The 22,009-nt window shown below is 38.0% G+C and overlaps 2 protein-coding genes across 2 annotated transcripts; both read right to left on the reverse strand.

The window, feature by feature from the left end:
* Positions 1-3,338: 3,338 nt before the first annotated feature.
* On the reverse strand, positions 3,339-4,719 carry LOC139197257 (uncharacterized). Its single transcript, XM_070824259.1, has 2 exons — positions 4,648-4,719; positions 3,339-4,564 (listed from the first exon to the last, which is right to left on the reverse strand). Exons 1-2 carry the CDS (start codon positions 4,655-4,657, stop codon positions 3,420-3,422), a joined length of 1,155 nt encoding a protein of 384 aa, XP_070680360.1. The 5' UTR covers positions 4,658-4,719; the 3' UTR covers positions 3,339-3,419.
* Positions 4,720-11,759: 7,040 nt separating this feature from the next.
* On the reverse strand, positions 11,760-13,810 carry LOC103437151 (uncharacterized). The gene is made up of 2 exons (XM_008375602.4): positions 13,603-13,810; positions 11,760-13,345 (listed from the first exon to the last, which is right to left on the reverse strand). Exons 1-2 carry the CDS (start codon positions 13,669-13,671, stop codon positions 11,948-11,950), a joined length of 1,467 nt encoding a protein of 488 aa, XP_008373824.4. The 5' UTR covers positions 13,672-13,810; the 3' UTR covers positions 11,760-11,947.
* Positions 13,811-22,009: the final 8,199 nt, after the last annotated feature.

Consider the following 22,009-nt stretch of genomic DNA (forward strand, 5'->3'; position numbering starts at 1 on the left):
CATACTGCTAGGTGTCACTCATGGTTTGTGGAACCCTAAACGTGTATAATCACTAAAGGGAGAATTGAAAGTAAGTTTCAATTCACAATCGATTTGAAAGAGTTCTAATCGCCCACTGCCTCGCTAAAAGGAACCTAATGGATCGTACATTGTGTAAGGTAGAAATTGAAGAAACAACGGAGATGAGTAAGGACAATTAAATGGTTTGATTGTTTATGGCAAGAATTAATTCATATGTTAATTAACCAAACGAATAAGTTTGTTTTAAACCTTGAGTTAGTTTTGGGCCTTAAAGCCCAAATTGGGCTTCGAATCGTTAAGCCCATTAGCTTAAGTTGTATGACAACTTAACAAACAAAATTCAAGAAGCCCAAAACAGCCCAAAGGCTTGGGAAAACCGGCCATATAGAGAGGGGTAGTGAAGTTGGCTTAATTGCAAGTTTGCCATTCCATTGTGAGGTGGTATAAAGGCAACTTTATAGCCATTTCATCCTTAGGGTTTCTTTTAGAGAAAAGATGAGAACACAAGCTCCATTTTCTCTCTAAGAGGCCGGTCACCCTAGAGGATTTTAGCTAGCAATCTTACTTCCTCTAGGTCACTCATCTCTTCTTCAAGTCCTACCTTGGTGTGGAGACTTAGAGGTTCTCAACTTTGGGAACTTGGAGAATCCTTTCAACCATCCTCATCCAAAAAATCCATAGAGCTAAGAAGCAAGAATGAAGGTCCTCTCCTTGGGTGATTAGCCTTTTCTTATGCAAAGAGGAATCAACAAAGGTATAAAGTTTCTCAACTCACTTTGTTTTGAGTTGAGTCTTGGTTCACCCTTCTACTAGGCTTTGAATTTCATGGGTAATGTTTTGTTTTTGAGTGCATACAAGCATGATTCCGCCTTTAATTTTTAATTGCATGCCATAGATGTTGCTCAAATGAATATGTTTTTCACAAAATTTCCTTCATGCAGTTCCCATGTTCCTTCTTGGGATCTCTAAACTCTTCGTCTTCCTCTGACAACAGCCACTATATTCAGAGATAGTGCCCCCTGGTGATCATGTTTATTATCTCTTTCGCCAGCTGCTCCAACTCCTCCTGCAACCGTATTCAGTTTGTTGATGGAACCCCGCGTGCCACCACTGCCCTTTAGATTGGAGGACGAAGGTGGCTCCTGCGTCGATTTCGCGGTGGGTCTCGAGGAAGGGTTTGGGGCTGGGAGGTTTCGCCATCTTTTGATGCAAGAACAGCTGAGAGAGGAAGAGGATGAGGAGATGCAGCAGCGGGTGTGCAGGTTAAGGGATGATTTAATGGGGGAAAGAGGCGGGCGTAGGTTAGTGGAGTTGTTTGGAAAGGATCGGAGTCTCAGATCTGATGGATGGCTGAGATCAGTTGGAAATCAATGCATGTTGTCTGTCTCTATGATTTACATGTAGAATTGGAGACTATTGGTCATCTGATTCAATATAACTGCATTTGAGTTTCTCTTTCTCTCTGTAGATTGAATAGGTGTGTCTCTAAGTGTGGGTGTTGGGTTTCTGTAGATTCACGGTGGTGAGATGAAAAAAATGAAAGAGAACCGACATAACTTTTCGTATCGATTCCCACAGACAGCGCCAAATGTTGATGCACAAAACCGGAGGGGTCTTGGAAAACGTAAATCCGACCGTGAATCTGCAAGAAATGTAAATAACACAAGATGTATCGTGGTTCACCCCAATGTTTGGGCTACGTCCACACTGATTTTGTATTTCTGAGGGAGAGAGAGCTCTGAATATGAGCGTGAGAGCTTTGAGAGGATGAGGGGGCTTTGTGAGGGTGAGAAGGCCCTTCTAATTATGAGGGTGAAGAGTCCCTTTTATAGAATAAGGGCTCCTCACTTATTACATATTTGCCCCTTTATTTATTACATAATTACATTTGAGTCCCCCGAGTATTTATAGTAGGTCTAAATACGGAGGCCCTAAGTATGGTATAAACACCACTATATTTGGATGAGAGAAATAAAGTTGGATTTTAGATAAAAGTTAGAATTTATAAATTGACATGCACCAATTCCCTTGTTTGGATTTATAAACATACAAATTTAGAATTTCTGCGTGGAACAAAACTTGGAACTTGGGACCTCCAATTCCCAGGTTTAAATTCCATGTAAATATGTGTCATTTCCCAATTTCTATGATTGAGAGTTTAAAAATAACAAATTCTGTATTCAATTTCATTATTCTTTTAGGTTAACCAAACAAGAAAATTCATAAATTCTAGAAAATAAAATCCCGTCACTTCAATTTCCGTCATTTTAAAATTTCATAGTAACTTAAATTTTTACATCCAAACATAGTGTAGAGTTCAAATTTCTGCTTGGGCTTTGTTCGCCAATCACTATGAAGCCTTCTATATCGTTGACGAAATTCCATACTGAAAAGTTCAACGAGACAAATGACTCTAGAAGTTTGTATGCTAAATCCCTTTCCATTCGGTTATGTTCGAGGGAACGTTTGTTCACTCTGCATGTTTCAAAAGGTGAAGCTTGATGTTTAAGACTTTTGTGGAGTGCGGTTAGCAATCGTTTGGTTTGGAAGAAATTTTAAATTTTGAAGACTTTTGGTTTTTTTTAGTCATGGTGGAGATCTGCTCTAAAGAATTTGGTGCATGTTTGTGTTTGTAATTTGGTATCACATTTTGAAGTTTTTGTTTGCTTTGGAAGTTGATGATTGGATTATTACTTATGTATTGATTAACGTGCTTATTTTTTAGGGAAATGTTATTGGCACTCCAAAAATCTCATTCTATACTCCTCACAAGTATATTTTTCTTTCAAAATATAGAAGGTTTGGAGTGTAGAATGAGATTTTTGGAGTACCAATAACAATTCCCATTTTTTATTGATGACACATTATTTGGTATACAAAATTTGGTTTAAAAACTTGGTCTCCTAGTATTACCGTATTGCTAATTTCTCGCCCATGTGAAGATCGTTGTGATTTATGGCTTAAAATTAGAGTGTTGGATAAGAATTTGTAAAATGGTGATCACGATCAAGGTATTAAATATCGATAATATCAGAAATATCGGTAGTCCAAAAACACGGAAATATTGATGGAAATATCGGGATAATATCAATATCGATAAAAATAATATGGAAACCACGGAAATTGTAAGAAAAACTTGGAAATTTTTATTGAAACTTTGTAGGATGTTTATTTAGTCAATTATCTATTAGTTTATCACAAAAAATTGGAAGGAAATGCATTGCATGATGGATTTAACATTATCAAGTTGATTATATAGCGAGCTGGCAAACATTGTGAGTGTAGAAAATATGTAGTAATTAATTAAAGAAGTTTAAACACACCATAATAATTTATATATAATGAATTAGTACAATATTTTACACTTTATACATTGCATGGTAAGATACATGAGTGACTTAGTACCACATAGAGTTCCTATGAGGTTCAAATTTTTCACTATCTTCATCATCTCTATGTGTAGAGTGAGTGTATTGTGAAGAGTAGTTATCAAATGATAAATCCCCAAAATAGTTTTGCATGTAATTGTTAACATACCACCCATATGGATCCGAGATTGGTTGACCTTGTCCATAAGCAAAATCATTTGAAGATTGAGTCTCGGATTGTTTCCATGAGTCACTCGATTCCATCCCAACAGGAATCGGATATGAAGGGTAGGGAAATGGTTGGTTATGAGTATAACCATAGTTACTACTTCCCAATCCAACAAAGTCCAAAGTTATAGATAACGAGTCATCTTCTTGACTTGACAAAATCCCCTTGCCTCTTTCTCTACAAGTATAGTCCTTCCGTATGGCACCAATTCCTGGTCCTGCCCGCATACTGCCATGGTCCTCATCCTGTGTTGCATACGTGAAGTTTGCCTCACCAGTGAAGGGGCTCATAAATCTGAAAGGTGGTTCAACATAGTTTCCATATCCACCACCACTACATCCAGCTCCACTATATCCTTCATCATTCCCACCTCCGGTGGTAAGTGAGTCTTCTCTTGATCTTGTACTAGAGCTATCATTAGTATCAGCACGATGTTGTGGTTGTGTAGGATTGGAAGAAGGTGGAATTCCAGTGTTTCTTGGTCTTGGGCGCAAAAGTTCTTCCAAAGAGTCAGCACTGCTAGATCCCACCTCCTCCGCTAATACTCTTTCTACATTTATCCCTTCATTACGTGCTTCTTCAGCAACTCTAAGAGCTGGGTTGCCTTCATCATCATCTAAATGAAGAGGTCTAATCCATTGATAAAGTTGGTTACCCTTTGTATCATCATCTTCAGCAACAATATCAAACACATCTAGTGGGTCACCACGGTCGACATGATCTATTTCTGCTTCCTTATCTCGACTTTGAAGCTTCATGTTGTAGTAGCAATAAACTAATTTTTCCAACCTACTATGAGCCAACCTATTTCTTTGCTTTGTGTGTATGAGTGCAAATGTGCTCCAATTTCTTTCACAAGCAGATGAGGAAGCTGTTTGTGATAATACTTTGATTGCTAACTTTCTCACAGTTGGTGCATCTGTCCCATACATGATCCACCATTCAGCTACAATGAAAAACAATGTTGATAAGCGTAATCACTCCAACAAATTCTATTATAAACTTATCGTGAAATATGTTTAAACTCACTAGGAGACATTTTTGTTCGAGCAACAACTGATGTTGGTTTTCCAAAAGTTCTTCTTGCATCTTTAAACCATGTTAGCTGAATTCAATAAATCGTGTTAGTTTAATCCAACAAAGTAATTATTATAATTTAAGTAACTGTGTACCTCATTTCCAAATTGGCCAACTGCTGGTGATGCAGGGTCTAATTTAGAGTATACATTATGTACAGCACGTATAAGGGTACCATCATCTCCAACATCGGGTCTGTATTGGTATCGAGGATTCAAATAATATGTTGTTCAAAGAAACACATACTCTAATAAGAGAAATAATACTTATGCAACTAAAGAAATGAATTGCAAATTATGACATAATTTATACCTGCTGCATGCAAATCGTGGTATAATGTTTTATACCATCGGTCTTCAATTATCTTTATGACCCACCTTGCACCATGTTTTCTTTCCAATTCATCATTCACTACACGCATCAACTCATATATTGCCCCCATAGTAGGATACACTTCTGTGTCAACGATCCGTAAAACTTTGTAAAGAGGTTCAAATACTTGGCACACATGTTCTGATTGAGTCCAAAAAGCATGATCAAGCACTATACTTTCCACCATACGACCTGCATTTGAGCGGCTGAAATTGTGGTTGGCCCAATCGTCACTAGTGAATAGTTGCTTCAACCCTGCTTTCTTCTTAAGTAGGCTGTCTAATGCAATATAGTTGGTGGCGAATCGAGTGGTAGCTGGACGAATAATTTCTCCTTTGCAAAATTCAAGCATCTTTGCCAACAACCAACCGTGATTGTAAATATAATTTGTGATCGTTCTAGCTCTTTTTACCACATTAGCAACATTCTCTCTCTTCCCTATTGCCTCAAACATGAGATCAATACAATGTGCTGCACATGATGTCCAAAACTCATTATGATGCTTCATTAACTTTTTTCCAGCTTTGACAAATGCAGAACCATTGTCGGTCACGACTTGGACAACATTATGCTCTCCCACCTCCATGATTACATCCCTCAATAATTTGTAAATATACTTGTAGTTCTTTATATGGTCTGAAGCATCAACAGACTTCAAAAAAAATGTCTTTCCCTTGGAGTATACCATGAAGTTTATGATAGACAATCTGGTCAGGCCAGTCCATCCGTCACACATGATTGTGTAACCATTAGTTTCCCACTTTGACCTCAACTTGTTAACATACTCGCCAATGTCTTTATACTCCATATTCAAATATTTGTTTCTTATCTCATAGGGAGTGGGAGGTTGTACTCCAACACCGGCCTGTTGACATCCCACTACTATATTTTTGAAATGATGTGATGATGCTTTCTCAGCAGGGACATTTTCATAGATAAAGAACTTGCTAATTAGACGCCCCATTCCCTCCTTCACATTACCACCAGTGAAATAACTCCAAACACTCTTTTGACGTGCTTTGGATGACTTATATAAACTTGGGGCTATTGGTGGTGTTGGTTGTGATTCTCTAAGACTGCCTCCCCGTCTCATTTGTGCACCACCACTTGTCCCGGAACCTTGTGCTCTATTAGGAATTTTATGAAGGTGTTCTCTTTCCCATGCTGACTGTTTGGAGGCACGTAATGCTTGTTTCAAACTGCGTCGTTCTTTAGGTCCCATGTCATCATCACATTCGTCCTCATCGTCATCATCATCACTGTCAACCGCTTGGCCAATGACTTCTCCTCGTAGCCCAGCTCGAATATTTTCCATTCCATGTGTTATCTTTTCCTTCTGCTGTTTTTAATTTTTTAATAATGTGCTGATGAATGCCTTCACTTCTGGGGGGACATTATCGCATCGTTGGACATTTTTTGCTGGATCTAATCCACTAAGATGGTACTTAAGTCATGTCACTCCGCCACTCTTCATTACCCGACCACAATATTTGCAATTGTGTCATGTTTGTTTCCGTCTATTGGGTCTCCATGTTCCCAAACTGGATCACGTTTAGTAACTCCACTGGACATCTTAAACGTACCTATATTTATTTTTCATGAAAATTAGACAATTATTTTTTGGCCAAAAAATATAGTAGTGATGACGGTTATATAAGAGAACCTAAATAATAAAGTTATTCTACAAAAGAATTAAATGCGAAGTAAAGAAAATGATTGTAAAAAATTTAAGTAATTATAAAAATAATATGGAATAATAAAACCTAATATTAAAGAATAATAATCCAATTTGATAAAAAAAAAAAATCCTAATATAAAACATAGTGATGAATAATAATCCAATTTGATAATACTCCAATTTAATAATAATCCAATTTAATGAATAATCCAATTTGATAATAATCCAATTTAATGAATAATAATCCAATTTGAATGAAACCACCATCCATGGTCTAAAATTGTACAAGTTATAATTGTAAAAGTTGTCTGTGCTTTGAATTATTTAGATTCTTTTCAAAAAATTCACCATTATTTTTGTCCATGGTCTGAAATTGTTAAAATAATTGTAAAAGTTGTCAGAAGTTCCTGAGTGTGTCCTGAGTCCTGACAGGAGGAACCCCACACACACACACAACGCACGCAACCACACACGCACACAACAATGCACACACACAAACATCACACACGCAGACACACAGAGACCTCTGTCTCTCTCTCTCGATCCTTCTCTATTCTCTCCATTCTCCACTCCCCCACACACACACAGAGATCTCTCGATCTCTCTTCTCCCTTCTCCCACACACACACCACGGCATTCTGCTTCTCCCTCTCCTTTCTCTCTGCATCGAGACCCACATACATGTTGGAAATGTGCCCTAAAACCAATCATATGATGATACTTTACGGACATTTCACATGTTAAACTAATGTAGTTTAAATATAAAGGGCAAAGATTATTGTTTGAGCCATCTCATATAAATGTTATATGCTTAAACGATAAGTCCAAGGAATATGTGATTGGGAGAATGCAATCTAAAGAAGTTAGATTCATGAGACCATTCTTTCGTAGACACATCCTAAACGTTCCTGATCATAGGATTGCCAATTGGGCATTGACAGTCCGTTAAGATCAGTACGTGCTGTGTCTTCTCTCAGGGAGAGTGACTAGTCTCGAGTCATTGGTGTGTGTGACATCAAGACAAGTACGTAGGTGCTCAATAGAAAATGAGTTCACTGAACACGATCAACAAAGAGTTCTCATATTCATGTCACATGAGAACTCATGGTTAGGATAATGCAAAGTAGTCCTTTGACCTGAGGCATCACAGTTGTCTTGTGGTTAAGTCCTTGATCTTTGATTATGTCAAAGTCACCCCATCCGCGGGTGTCCACGGCATCGTTGGGGTTAAGCCACTTAGCCATGGAGACAATTGAATGCGCAACAAGGGATTTCTAACCTTCAAACCGTTTGGGGGAGAATACTCTATGATATGATTGAAAATCTCTGATCAGAGTATGAATGAGATTTAGGAAGGCGTTCCAAATCACATTCAAGGTAATCATATAAGTAAACGAATCACATTGGATAGTAGACATGAATAAACTATCAAACCAAACAATGTGGTCAAGAGTATTGTATTAGAGAAAGACCGTATTGCATTTGTAATCCTAAACTGAATAGGTTCTCCACCTCTTCTGATTAGCTTGGGTAACCATGATATGCTGCTAGGTGTCACTCATGGTTTGTGGAAGCCCTAAACGTGTATAATCACTAAAGGGAGAATTGAAAGTAAGTTTCAATTCACAATCGATTTGAAATGGTTTTAATCGCCCACTGCCTCGCTAAAAGGAACCTAATGGATCGTACACCGTGTAAGGTGGACATTGAAGAAACAATGGAGATGAGTAAGAATAATTAAATGGTTTAATTATTTATGGCAAGGATTAATTAATATGTTAATTAATCAAACGAATAAGTTCGTAAAAGACCACGGGTTAGTTTTGGGCCTCAAGGCCCAATGGGCTTCGAACGTCAAGCCCATTGACTTAAGTTGTATGACAACTTAATTCACAAAGGCCCAAAAGCCCAATAAAACCCTTATGGCCGGCCATGTTAGAGAGAATGGCTTTTTGGTTCTTTAGGTCACTTATTTGAAGGGACTATATAAAGGACTTTATAGCCTAAATTCATTAAGGGTTCTTTTGGAGAAAATTGGAGAGAACATGTTTCTCCTTTTCTCTCTAAAGAGGCCGGCCCCCTTGGAGGGATTTGCTAGCAAACCAACTCCTCCAAGGTCACTCATTTCTTCTCCAATCTAACCTTGGTGTGGAAACTTAGAGGTTCTCTATTTTGGGAATTTGGAGAAACCTATTCTTCCATCCAAATCCATAGATTTAAGAAGCAAGGAATGAAGGCCCTCTCTTTGGGTGATTAGCCTTTGCTTATGCAAAGAGGAATCTACAAAGGTATAAATCTCAACTCACTTTGTTTTGAGTTGAGTCTTGGTTCACCAATCTACTAGGCTTTGAATTTCATGGTTAATGTTTTGTTTTTAAGTGCATGCAAGCATGATTCCGCCTTTTAATTGTTAATAGCATGCTATAGATGTTGCTTAAATGAACATGTTTTCACAAAATCTTCCTTCAATACACCTCTCATTTCTCTCTGCACTGAAACCCACACGCACACCAACGCACCTGCTCCGGCGAGTTTCTTCAATTTCTCTCCATTCTCCACTCCCACACACACACCACGGCCTTTTGTTCCTCCCTCTCCTTTCTCTCTGCACCAAGACCCACATACACCTCTCATTTCTCTCTGCACCGAGACCCACACGCACACCATCGCACTTGCTCCGGCGAGTTTCTTCAATTTCTCCGGTTAGGTGAGCTTCGGGTTTTTCTTTTTCTGTTCTAGATCGAAGCTTAGATGTGAAATTGAAGTTCTATCTCGTGTTTTTGCAAGGTTTTGGGGATGAAATCGGCTCGGGAATAAGCACACCCATCTCCAGCGAGGCCGTGGGTGTCGATGAACTTTCCGAACACCTCCGACCGTTTCACGGCAAACGGACATTATAAAGACATTCCCTTCGTCTTCTATTTCATTTTCATACCTAGATCGGAGTCTAGGGGGCTCTTTTACAGTCGGCCGGAGCTGTAGAAGCTCTGGCGTTCTTCTCCGATTTGCACAGTTTCAAAATTTCGCGATAATATCGATAATATCGCAATATTTTGATGAAAACCAATTGGATAACCATTAAAATATCGGTCTCGCGAAAAACCGATAATATCGGCGAAATATCGCCGATATTATCGGCATTTAAGACATAGATCACGATCAGTCGGGAGAAGCAGAGAAGCAGCGGATGAAGTTTTTGGCAACGGGCGATTGGTTAGAGGTGATAGGTGATCAGTCTGTAACGGGCAAAAAATTTTGGCGCCGTGATTCGTATTTCCTATTTCATTTTGATGCTTTATTTAGGCTAGTTGTGTCCAATTTGGATAGGGTTTCGTACCATGTAAATCTCTTGTACTTTGTTTGATATTGTATGGTTTACCCTTCACCTATAACATTGATATTTTATACTTTTATTGGAATAACTTTTGACAAACCCATTCCATTTCATTTGGGAACTATCAAGTCAAAAGTATTTTTGGAGTTGGCCTGTGAAGTTACATTGATAGTGGATTGAGTGTTGGATTTTTCTCTATGCATTTAGATTTCGAAACCCTTCCCTGATTTAATGTAATAGTTTTGAAGCCTCTTCCTCTCCTTAATAATAATATTTTTTTTAAATATAATAAAATAAAGTTATTAGTTGACCACTCTTGCCCTCCAATTTACAATTTAATTTCACATTTATCGGTTGCAATTGTTCATAATCAGCTTTACCACATACAAAATTATTAGTGGATGTGCAACTTAAAGCCCAATCTTGGTTGACGGAATTTACGAAATGGAATGAGGTTCAATCACCTTCACCAACGGTTCGTGTTCACAAGTGGAAACATCCGGAGTTTGGATGGATAAAGTGTAACTTTGATGCGGCTTGGGAGGAGAATGGTTTGTATGGGGGTATAGGAATTGTGGTTCGAAACGCCACAGGAGGTTTTATAGCTGCAATGGCTTCGCAGGAGACTGGTATCACTTCGGCTCTGCATGCAGAGGCAGTTGCTGCACGCAGTGCAGCGTTGTTTGCTCGGCATTGGCGTGAACAACTGGTGCAGGTGGAAGGCGATGCTTTAATGGTGGTTTCCGCTATACAGAGTGCGGGAACAACTTTCTTGGGTCACTTTGGTCATCTGTTTGCTGATACCAGGCGAATCTTGCAAGAATTCAAGCAATGGAAGATTTCTTTCGACCCAAGGGAGACGAATAAAGTGGCTCATCGGCTAGCAAGGTGGAGTCTAACGGTTAATCATCTCATTTCTTGGTTTGAAGAACCCCCTGATATTATATCTGATTTATTATTGGATGATAGTCTTTCTTGTTAATTTGGTGCGGGACACTCTTTTTTCCTTCGATTGGGTTGAAAGCCCCGACAAGATTTTTATCGAGGCCCATTGTTAGCACCCTATCCTTGAATTTGTACGTTTTATCTTCATTTCAATGAATATCGTACTTGCTTCAAAAAAAATAAAAAAATAAAAAATACAATCATGTCAGCGGTTGTATTTTTAATTATATTTATTCTCTAGGTGTTGTGCAATGTACCAAAACCCATAAGAGAGTCTTAAAAGTGAAACTTTCCATGGACTATTCATCACTTTATATTTTTGACATTTTGTTTTATAATATAGACACAAAAATTAACATTAAATTGTGAGTTGTCAGAGTCCAAAAAGAGCTTCATTTTGAGAGAGTCTCGTTAACATTTCTCAACCCTTGGAATAAGATGGAGGAATATTCAATTATTTGTAAAATTGGTTTTAGGATAATATAGTGATTAGGATCTCTTTGGATTAAAACTAGAACATGCCTTGGAAAACACTTCATGTATTGTCTCAAGACTTAAGCTAATCCCCAAGTCCACATTGTTATACAGAAATGAATTTATTTCTTCTGGTCTCTAGTTTGTTCTCAACCAAGAACCTACTTTCAATATGCACATTTACATAAAAATCTTGCACATTTATAGTTTCTTGCCTTACTACACAAATTTACCTACGTAAGGCATGCTTTCAAGAGTCGCTGCAGAAACTGAAAACTATATATAACAATGAGTTTAAAGTTTTAATAACATGAACCCAGTGCAACTGGTGTACTGTCTACACAAAAAGCATGTAAAATCTTTGTATAGCATGATCATAATTTTGAAACAGAAGATAAAATACCAAGTCAATTACAACATAAAACCCAAGGAAGGCAAACGTAAAAGTTTTACCTTGATAAGTTTTTACTAATCTGAGCACTCGATCTCTTGATCAAATCTATTCTCTGAAGCCTAATTTGCTCCCTGAATTTCGCTATGAACTCATCAGCCTTCTTATCCACATCTTGCCCTGCATCACCCACATTGCCTGAAACAGACACATAATTGTTTGGAGTTGTCTTTGGGATCTCCCTAATGTCTTTCCAGATCAAGTTTTCGTCAAAGCCATCATCTTCGTTTTCAGTTTCTTCATCCGATTCAATACCCACCTTGTCGAGAAACTGTTCTTTCTCTGCCTCCGAAAATTCATTGAAAGAAGCAAACTTTGACATGTTGTGGAAACTTTCAGGTCGCATTTTCTCAGCCCTGAAAGAAGTTTCATCAAACCCTTCTTTCTTTCGTACCACTTTCTCCACCAAACTTGTTTCAACTTCCTTTGAGCTTTTCTCCATTACCTTCCAAGCCCCTGCCGCGCTCTCACCAGCTCTGGTTGTTCGAATTGATTTACTCATCGATAAACCATCAACGTAGCTTCTTTGCTTGGTTTCGATCCCTGAATTCACTCTGCCGGTCACAAATTCTCCATTGCTCTTATTCATGTTGTTTGTTCCACTACTGAAACTTCTCCTCAAATCCTTCTCATATGAAACCCCATCTTTGATCAGCCTCGTTGATGATGATTTGTAAAACATTGTTGGAGGCAGCGGAGGTGGGGGAGGTGAAGATTTGTACAAGCTCTTCTTCCTCCCCAAATCCTCTGCATTCTTTGTTTGAGATTCTGATGATGACAATGCAGGTGAAGGAGAAGACTTCTTTGGAGATGAAAGTGATGGCGAAGGAGACACCTTTGGGGATGAAGAAATGGAATTTAATCTAGAAGAACGAGAACCTTGGGACCTCGAACCCCATGACTCTTGGCGGCTAAACACAGATTCCTCCATTGGAGGAGTATTATTATCAACTTCCTCCTTCACATCCAATCTTCCTGACCTCGATCTCCATGGAATTGGAGAAGGAAGCACAACACTTTCGTTCAACTTCTCCTCCAATTCTTGATGATCCAACCCTCCAAAATCTCCGCCTTTAGCCTTGTTCGATTTGCTCGAAAACCTTTTAGAACCAGACCTCCAATTTGACCTACTTAGAGAGCCAGAATCCCCACTAGATTCTTTAACAGACTCTATGGTATCCCAGTTTTCGGGAACATGTTGTTTCAAGCTCCTGACCGGCAAAAGCAGTGTTTCTTCACCGATTCGTGAAGCGGTACCTTTCTGTTCATTAAGAGCAGAGTGCTCCTGAGCCCCAACCACCACCGGCTCGTTACGATAGTACTGGCTACTCCATGTTTGGACCTTGTTGTCACCAGAACCAGGTGAGGTTTCAGTCTCGTCACCAAAAACTGACACCTGAGGAAATCTAGACACGTATGAATGAGCATTATCAAATTTTGTGTGATTGTTGTCCATGTCTGTTTTCTCATTTCTTCTGCTAAAAAGGCCATAAGAGACTGCTATGCCAACAAGAAGAAGGTACAGAAGCTCCCAGCTTCTGGTGACAACACTTTGGTTGAAGAACTCAGGAGCTTGTGACGGAAAAAGTGAAAGAATAACAAAGAAAACTACAACTAGAGCAATTTTGTAAAGAAAATGATTGTAAAACTTACTTGGGGTTTCATAGTTTTGTTGTTCTGAGACCAACTTTTGGTGTTTAGCGTAATTAGACTCGGGCTCATTCTCTGCCATTGAAGAACAGAGAGAGACAGAGAGAGTAAAAGAGACTAGCTTCAATGTTGTTTTGTGTTTAGCAGAACAATTTGGAAAGGAGAAGAAGAAGAAGAAGTAGTAGTAGTAGAAGAAAAAGGAGGAGGAGGACGAAGGTAAAGAAGACTTAGTGATGAAGGAGAAGTGAAGAGAGAGGAAAGTAGAGAGGTAGTGGAGATGAGATTTACGGGAGAGGGGTGAGAAATTTTGTCTTTTGCCTTTACCCTTTTTTTCCAATTGACATTTTTAGGCTTTTATCTACTAAATTCCCCCTAAATGTTTGCTTTCAATAACTTTTCCCCCCCCAGCATTCTCAACAATTGGTGAAGAGGGTTTTGTTCAAGTGGTGTACAACTAAGATACCTACCTAATGCAAGAATTCTTCAAGAACTAACCAGTGAAAAAGGAGTCAAGCTTAAGCCTACATTTGGCTATGGAACTATATAAATGGCTTCCCATCATTCCCTTCAAGAAAAAGATGTTTCGTAACATTCTGTGAGAACATAATACCACTTAGTCCACTCGGAATCCACAATTTTGTTGAATATATGTGAAAAGAAGCAGTCTTTGCACATTATGCCGTTGAACCTCGCATGCTAGGAAAAAGTGATAATGGTTTTCTTTTTAGATATTGCTTTTCTCAATTCTAAATTGTCGTCCTATGCTTTCAAGTTAATATTTTATGAACAAAATATAACATAAAAAACTGAAAGTGTGAACAACATTTCTTCTTTATCTGTTCCAATTTATATAGAGAGGGGCTCGAGCTAGTGACCTCTGCTAATATTGTGAAAACAAAAAAAAATCACTAAACTGATAGTAATGGCTAATTTTTCTTTTTGCAGTTCACCTTTTACATTAGGAAATTACAGAAAAACTGGGTGCACTGAATTTTTTGTTGTGTGCATGCAGCTGCTTCTTAATTTTGTATAAAGAAAAGTAAAAAAAATGTCAGAGTTCAGTCAGATAACCGTAATACTAACGTGAAGATTGAAGATAAGGTTTTGCTCAGCTGGAAGTCTCTCTTTGTACATCAAAAACTTGTTCTTCTTTTCAGCTTTTGAATAAGAATTAGACAAAGCAATGAAGTGGAAAGTATATTAGGGTTTGTTAAACTTAATATCATTAACCATTAGATATAAGAAAATGAAACAAGGGTATTTTGGGGATGAGGTAAAATGGAAGGGGCAAATAGGTTGTGTGGAATGTGGTGGGATTCTTCTTTTGGATTGCCTACGCTAGCTTTTTTGTGGGGGTAATAGGATATATACATTCAACAAAAGAAAAAGAAAAGCAAAGAAATATGCATTTATTTGCAACTTTTGGTGGGAATGCTTTTCTCATATATTTTGCTTTCAACTAGGGGTGGGCACGGGCCGGGCCGGGCCCAAATTCGGGGGAACCGGACCTACCCGTTTTAAAATGTAACGGGCCGGGCCGAGTCGGGTAAAGAGATTTTAAGTTTGAGAACCGGACCTAACCCGGCCCGTTTGAAACGGGCCGGTTCGGGACGGGTCCACGGGTCCAATTACAATTTTTTTTTTTTTTGGGTCTGACATTGGGCTCCTTTTTTTATTACCTACAACTCACATATTTACATTTACAAGAGAGGCCCATACAAACACAACAACAAAAGTATGGACCTGATAACAAAACCAAGCCCAACAGAAAAAACCCTAACAGCTTGCATCCTCCGCCGCTGCTACATACGAAAGAGTAGCGCTTTTCCAATCGGCACTCCACCTTGTAAGATTGAGTCTTGTTCTACAATCGAAAACTAAATTCAGAAGACAAAGCTTGAGCAATCAAATTTACAATGCAAACAGAAAATGAAAAAGCTTGAACAAATAAACAAATCTCAACCAAAATCAAATTGTCGGTCATATAAATTTCAGAAGTTATATACAACTCTAAATTACTGAAAGATTAGCAAATTACTGAAAGCTCAAGCTTGCCAACTTCATCTTCATATGCAGCTTACTGAAAGATTCAAAATTTATGCAACTTCATCCAATTTCCCCACCAACCCAGAAAATAAAAAATTCGAATACTCCCCATAACCTAGAAATTTCAAAAATCCTAATTCAAAAGTCCTAAATCCTGAACTAAAAAACCCTAATCGAGAAATTACCTTAATTTGAGAGAAGATGACATGATATTTCGAATCGCAGGATGATGGTGCTGTTTTCGACGGCGGTGATGGGTGGTCACATTTGGGAGAAGTGTCAGGAGACGATGGCGATGGTGGTGTTCACAAGAGGACTCGACTCGAGTGGGAGATGGGATTGAGAAACGAGAGGGAGGACTCTGGGAAAGAGAGATCAAGAGGGAAGGACGAAGGAGAGGGGACTGAGAATCGAGAGGGAGGATTCTGGGAGAGAGATCGAGAGGGAGTAGGGACGAATCTAGGAGAGAGAGATCGAGATGGAGGCTCGGGGAGGGCTCGGGAGTCTTCCAGAAAGATGTGATGTGAGCAAGATTTGAGTGTGTGTGTGTGAGAGAGAGATTTGAGTGCGTGTGTATGTGTGTGATGCGGTTCGGGCCGGGGGCCCGTCACTTTGGAAAATTGGAACCGGCCCGTCCCTTTGTTTACTTGGACCCGCCCCGCCCCGCCCCGTTTTGTACATAAAATATTATGGACCCGCCCCGTACCCGCCCCGAACCGCCAATACCCGCCCCTACCCGCGGGCCCAGGGCCCGTTTGCCCAGCCCTACTTTCAACAGCTATACTCGGTTGAAGATGTTCTTCCTAGATGCTCTTAAGGGGCACGCAGTCGGACTCAGTTGGGTAATTCTCTAATTGAATACACATCATTTATACCAGTTTGATTGAAAATGAGAAGTAATTAAAGGAAAATTACCATTTGCTAGGGTTTTCTGAGTTGATGTAGAGGTGGAAGAGTGAGATCCTAATCCCAGAAAAAAACAATTGATTCACTGGTAAACTTTCTAGATTTTGTGCATGCCACCCGTGGAGTTTGTTAAGAATATTTATTGAGAAAATGGGGCTTCTGGCCATGATTTTATTCCATAACTAGGGGACTTATCAAATCAAACTGTGTACATTGACCAAACTGTGTACATTGACCAGTAAGCATTCAGCTCGGTGTTCTAGACTGCCTAGTTACTAAATAGAGAGAGAGAGAGAGAGAGAGAGAGAGAGAGAGAGAGAGAGAGTACATATTGTCAATGACAGTTTTGCATTGATTTGAATTACATTTCACAACTGATTATATAAAAGTTGGAAGAATTATGAGACGTTTTATAATAATTTTGTTGGCCCTTTAACATATATGTGTTTGCTTAAACACATATAGATCGTTAACGACACTGCTTATGAACTACGTACTGTAATAAATGCATGCAACATTACTAACCCTAATTCCTGCTAATGTATCAGGTTATAATCAATGAATGGAAGGGACTCACTTGAAGATGAAGTCATGATGTCTGAGATATGATTAAGACCTTCCCTTCTCTTGGAAACATATTGGAACTCTTGCTCTCGATAGGACGAGCATTTACATTATGAGAGCCTTGCAACTTACCCGAGAAAGGGGGTCGAAACCCTTGTTATAAGGATGCAACTACTCCACCTATCATGGTGGCAGTTGCTATTAGTATTACAACTCCTTATAACTGTCCTCTACATCATTTTGTACAATACTTATAGTTTTCTCAATTTATATTATACATTGATCAACATGTATAAGATTCATTACTTTATATCTCCTTTTAGTCATGTTATTTCATATCTTTATTAGATGGTTTGATTCACTTCTGACATATGAGTTCTAACATTCTCCCACATGAGAATGATCAAAACATCTAAATGAAATAACTAATAAGTTAACACTAAGATAAAGGTCTCGAAATAATTCTTTCAATCATACTCAAAGAAGCATTAGTTGAACTTTAGACAGTATAATACAATTTAGAATACCATTTGTACTAAAATCACAAACTAATCGAATTCAAATGAGATCATATTTGAGAATAAAACATTTGGATCAGAGAACTCTTCATTACAAGCATTACTCACACATTGCTTGTCAAGTAAGTAATGGCATTGCAGCTGCCATTCTTTCTTTATTGCTGCAAAATTACAAACATCATCATATGTCTGATTCGTACTGAGCTTTCACAAATGTATTACATCGTCATGTAATATAATTTGTATTCATCATAAGCACAAATTCTAATCAAAACACATACTTAAAGTTGTGAAAAATTACCTTACTCCCACATTCAAACATGATCAATGGTTGTTTGCAGTCCCATGTTTGGCATATGCCTTTGAAATGCAGTTACATGTAATGCCTTGGTTAATGGATCTGCAACCATGTTAAATGTACTAATATGCTCCAAATCAACAATTCCATTTCTTATTTCATCTTGGAGCTTTAAATATTTGATGTCCATGAGCCTCGAAGCCTTAGACCTTCTGTTGTTCTTAGCAAAGAACATAGCTGAGGTGTTATCATAGTAAATCTTGATTGGTTCTTTAATGCTTTTAACTATCTTCATATCACATATCAAAATTTTCAGCCATACACCATGCCTCATTGCTTCAAAACACCTATATATTCTGACTCCATTGTAGAAACAACCTTTGTGGTTAGCTTTTTGCTTTTCCATGAAACTGCACCTCTAGCCATTATGAAAATATACCCATTTGTGGACATTCTATCATCATGCAGCCTCCCAAATCAGCATCACTATAACAAACAACTTCTAAGTTTTGGACTCGATGATAGCTTAATACATAGCTTTGTGTCTTCTTTAAATACCTCAGTACCTTTTTACCTTCATTCCAGTGTGCAATACCAGGATTTGATTGAAACCTTCCTAGTACACTTAAAGCAAAAGCTAAATCAGGTCCGGTGCATACTTGTGCATACATTACACTACCAACTAGATATGCATATGGCTTGTCCTTCATAGCTTGAATGTCATGTTCAGTTATAGGGCACTATGAAAGAGAGAACTTATCTCCTTTACCAATGGGAATATCACCGTTATTGCAAGTTTCCATATTGAATCTCTTCAAGACTCTGTAACTTTTTTGAGATAGCCCCAAGGTTTTATGTTGCTAGTTTCTCATAATCTCAATACCCAAAACATAATAAGCCTCTCCCCAAGTTCCATATTAAATGTCATGTTCATGTCAAAGCTGTTAAAGAGCATTTGCTTGGTTTCATTGAGCAGCTGCATATGTGAACTTACAAACATTATGTCATCCACATATAAAAGCATGAAAATGAATTAAGACTTTTTTTGCTTCATGTAGATACAATGATCAATTTTGTTTTCCACAAAACCAAAAGACTGCACAACTTAATTAAAATGCTTATACCACTACCTAGAAGCCTATTTTAAACCAGAAATAGACTTGTTTAGCTTGTGTGCCAGATGTTCTTTCCCCCTTTCAACAAATCATGGGGGTTGTACCATGTAAATGTCCTTATCGAGACTGCCATTAAGAAAGGCAGTCTTGGCATTCATTTGGTGAAGCTCCAAGTCAAAGTGAGATGTGAGTGTCATGATGACTCTAAAGGAGTATTTTATAGAAACTGGAGAGAATGTCTCTGTGTAATCCAACCCTTCCTTCTATGTAAAACCTTTAGCTACGAGCCGGGCTTTAAGCCTTTCAATCTTCCCTTGAGCATCCCTTTTTTATTTAAATACCCATTTGCATCCAATTGCCTTCTTAGTGTTTGAACCATCAACCAAAGTCCAAACATTATTACTTGCCATAGAAGCAAGTTCTTCAATCATTACAGCCTACCACAAATCACTTTTAGTACTATCCACTGCCTGTTTGTAAGTTACTGGATCATCTTCATCACCAAGGTCATACTCAACCTCTTGTAGATAACATAAGTAATCATTTGGTCTAGCAGGCTTCTTATTTCTCATTGATTTCCTCAACGAAGGTGCAAAAGACAGTATAAGTGATTCTGGTACTTCTGTAATTACTGCAGATGAGTACATTGGATCATTAAAAGCCATTGTATCTTGATTTTAAGGTGTTGTATCTGTTGCAACAGGTTCAAAGATATCTGGTGAAGTCACAAATGGAAATGGTGTCTCCGAACCAGATAAATATAATGGAATTGTAATAATGTTGGTCATTGCAGGATCTTGAGATAGAGGTAGAGGTTCTGCATGCTCTTCAAATACATATGACTGCCTAGAATGTGCTTGTGATAACCAAAGTCTTTAATAAACTTTGCATTGTGACTTTCAACTATCCTTGTATGTGCACTAGGACAATAAAATTTAAACCCCTTGGATTTTTCTGCATAACCAACAAAGTAGCAGCTAGTAGTCTTCATATCCAATTTTCTTTCATTTGGATTATATGGCCTAGCTTCACATCTACAATCCCAATTATGAAAATGATTGAAGCTAGGTTTTCGACTTGTCCATGTCTCAAAAGGAGTGGTTTGCATTGCTTTGGTGGGAACCAGGAGTGGTGTATTGAGCAACAATGCCCTCTTATTCAAGATACAATGCAAATGGACCTTTGTGTTGACCACTTTCAATGTATCTGCCAAAATATTCACCTCCCCTATCTGATCTCACTACCTTAATATGCTTATTCAATTGTTTTTCGACTTCAAGTTTGAAATTTTTAAAACAATTTAACACTTGAGACTTTTCTGAGATTAAAAATAGAAGTGTATCGAGAAAAATCATCAATAAAGAGAATAAAATAGGAATTTCCACATAGTGTTCTTGTTGGAAATGGTTCACATACATCAGTGTGAATGATTTGTAGCAGATCATCACTTTTTTTGGCACTTGTTTTCTTAACTGAATTGGTTGGTTTTCCTTTAAAACAGTCAATGCAATTCTCAATCTCATTAAGTTCGAACTATGGCAACACACCATCTTTTATCAGTTTTAACATTCGATCTTTTGAGATGTGTCCGAGTCTTTTGTGCCAAAGCACTAAAGAACTATCAATAATATGCATTCTCTTTGAAGTAGCATGTTCTATATTAAAACATTCTTGAATGTGGGTGCACTTAATTTGCCATAAGTCACCATTGAGAAAACCATAACCAAGCAATCTGTCATACTGATTGTGAATGAAAAAAATGAATTTGGTCTTTATCCCCCAATATAAGAAAAGTAATAATTTACAAACTGAGTCACTGTAAATAGATTCTTTCTCATCGAAGGTACATATAGTACATTATTCAAAATTAAAACAAAATCAGAAGACAACTTTAACATAACAATGCCAACAGATTCAACTACCACTTTACTGCCATTTCCAACATAAACATTGTAGATGTTCCTATTTGTCTCCCTTATGCTTTGAAATTCCTGCAAACAGTTTGTAATGTGAACAAAACTTCCAGTGTCAAACCACCAAAAATTGGAAGGAATAAACACCACATTTGACTCAACAGTAACAAAAAAATCAATGACTTTGTTTCCTTTCCTTATGAGCTAAGCTTTAAATGCAGGGCAATCCTTCCTGAAGTGTTCAATGGAATGATATTGATGACATTTCTTGAAATGAAATTTATTAAGTTTGAGACCAGCAGTGGAAGGACCATCATTTTTGACAGAAACATTGAAAGGTTTGAAAGGTTTCTTGGGAGGAAAGATAGAATTCGGTTTCTGTGGAGTCTGCTTAATCCCTTTGTAATTGGGATTCTTGTAGTTTGTTATCATCTTTCCTTTACCCTTCACATGAACAAGATTGACAACTTCAGTTTTGACTTTCTTCTGCCTTTCTTCTTCTTAACAACAAATCACAATTAGCTCATTAAGGGTCCAAGATTCTTTCTGAGTGTTGTAGCTAATTTTGATGTGTTCATAGTTATTTGACAGTGAGTACAATGCCAAATTGACCAAAAATTGATCAATAATGCCAATATCCATGGCATTAAGCTTGTTGAAGAGATTAACAAGCTTAAGTAAATGCTCCCTCACACTACCAACACCATCATGTCTGGTATTAATTAACTCAAAAAGATATACACTAGTTTCAGCTTTGTCTTATCTCTTATATTTTTCTTCAATCTTCGCCATGTATTCATTGGCAAGATCACTGACTGAAATCCCTCCCCTTATGTGATCTTCCATGGCATTTTTCATAATGAGCAAGGACATTTGATTAGCCCTTTCCGATTCGGCAAATCTATCCCTTTGTAGTGAAGTACTGTCATTTGTGAATGTTGATGGCTGAGGTAACTTAAAGGCAATGTCGAACTCAAGCATTCCCAAATGCATTTCAACTTTATGTTTCCAAGCTTTAAAGTTTGTTCCATTCAGTTTCTGAATGCTGAT

This window comes from Malus domestica, chromosome 06 (assembly GCF_042453785.1).
Source record: "Malus domestica chromosome 06, GDT2T_hap1".
NCBI classification, from domain to species: Eukaryota; Viridiplantae; Streptophyta; class Magnoliopsida; order Rosales; family Rosaceae; genus Malus; species Malus domestica.

What these genes read in the sequence shown, in the direction of transcription:
- LOC103437151 (XM_008375602.4), bottom strand. Translation starts at nt 13,671, where the DNA reads ATGAGCCCGAGTCTAATTACGCTAAACACCAAAAGTTGGTCTCAGAAC. An exon ending in ACAAAACTATGAAACCCCAA is followed by an intron (nt 13,346 to 13,602) that starts GTAAGTTTTACA and finishes AGATTTCCTCAG; the next exon opens with GTGTCAGTTTTTGGTGACGA.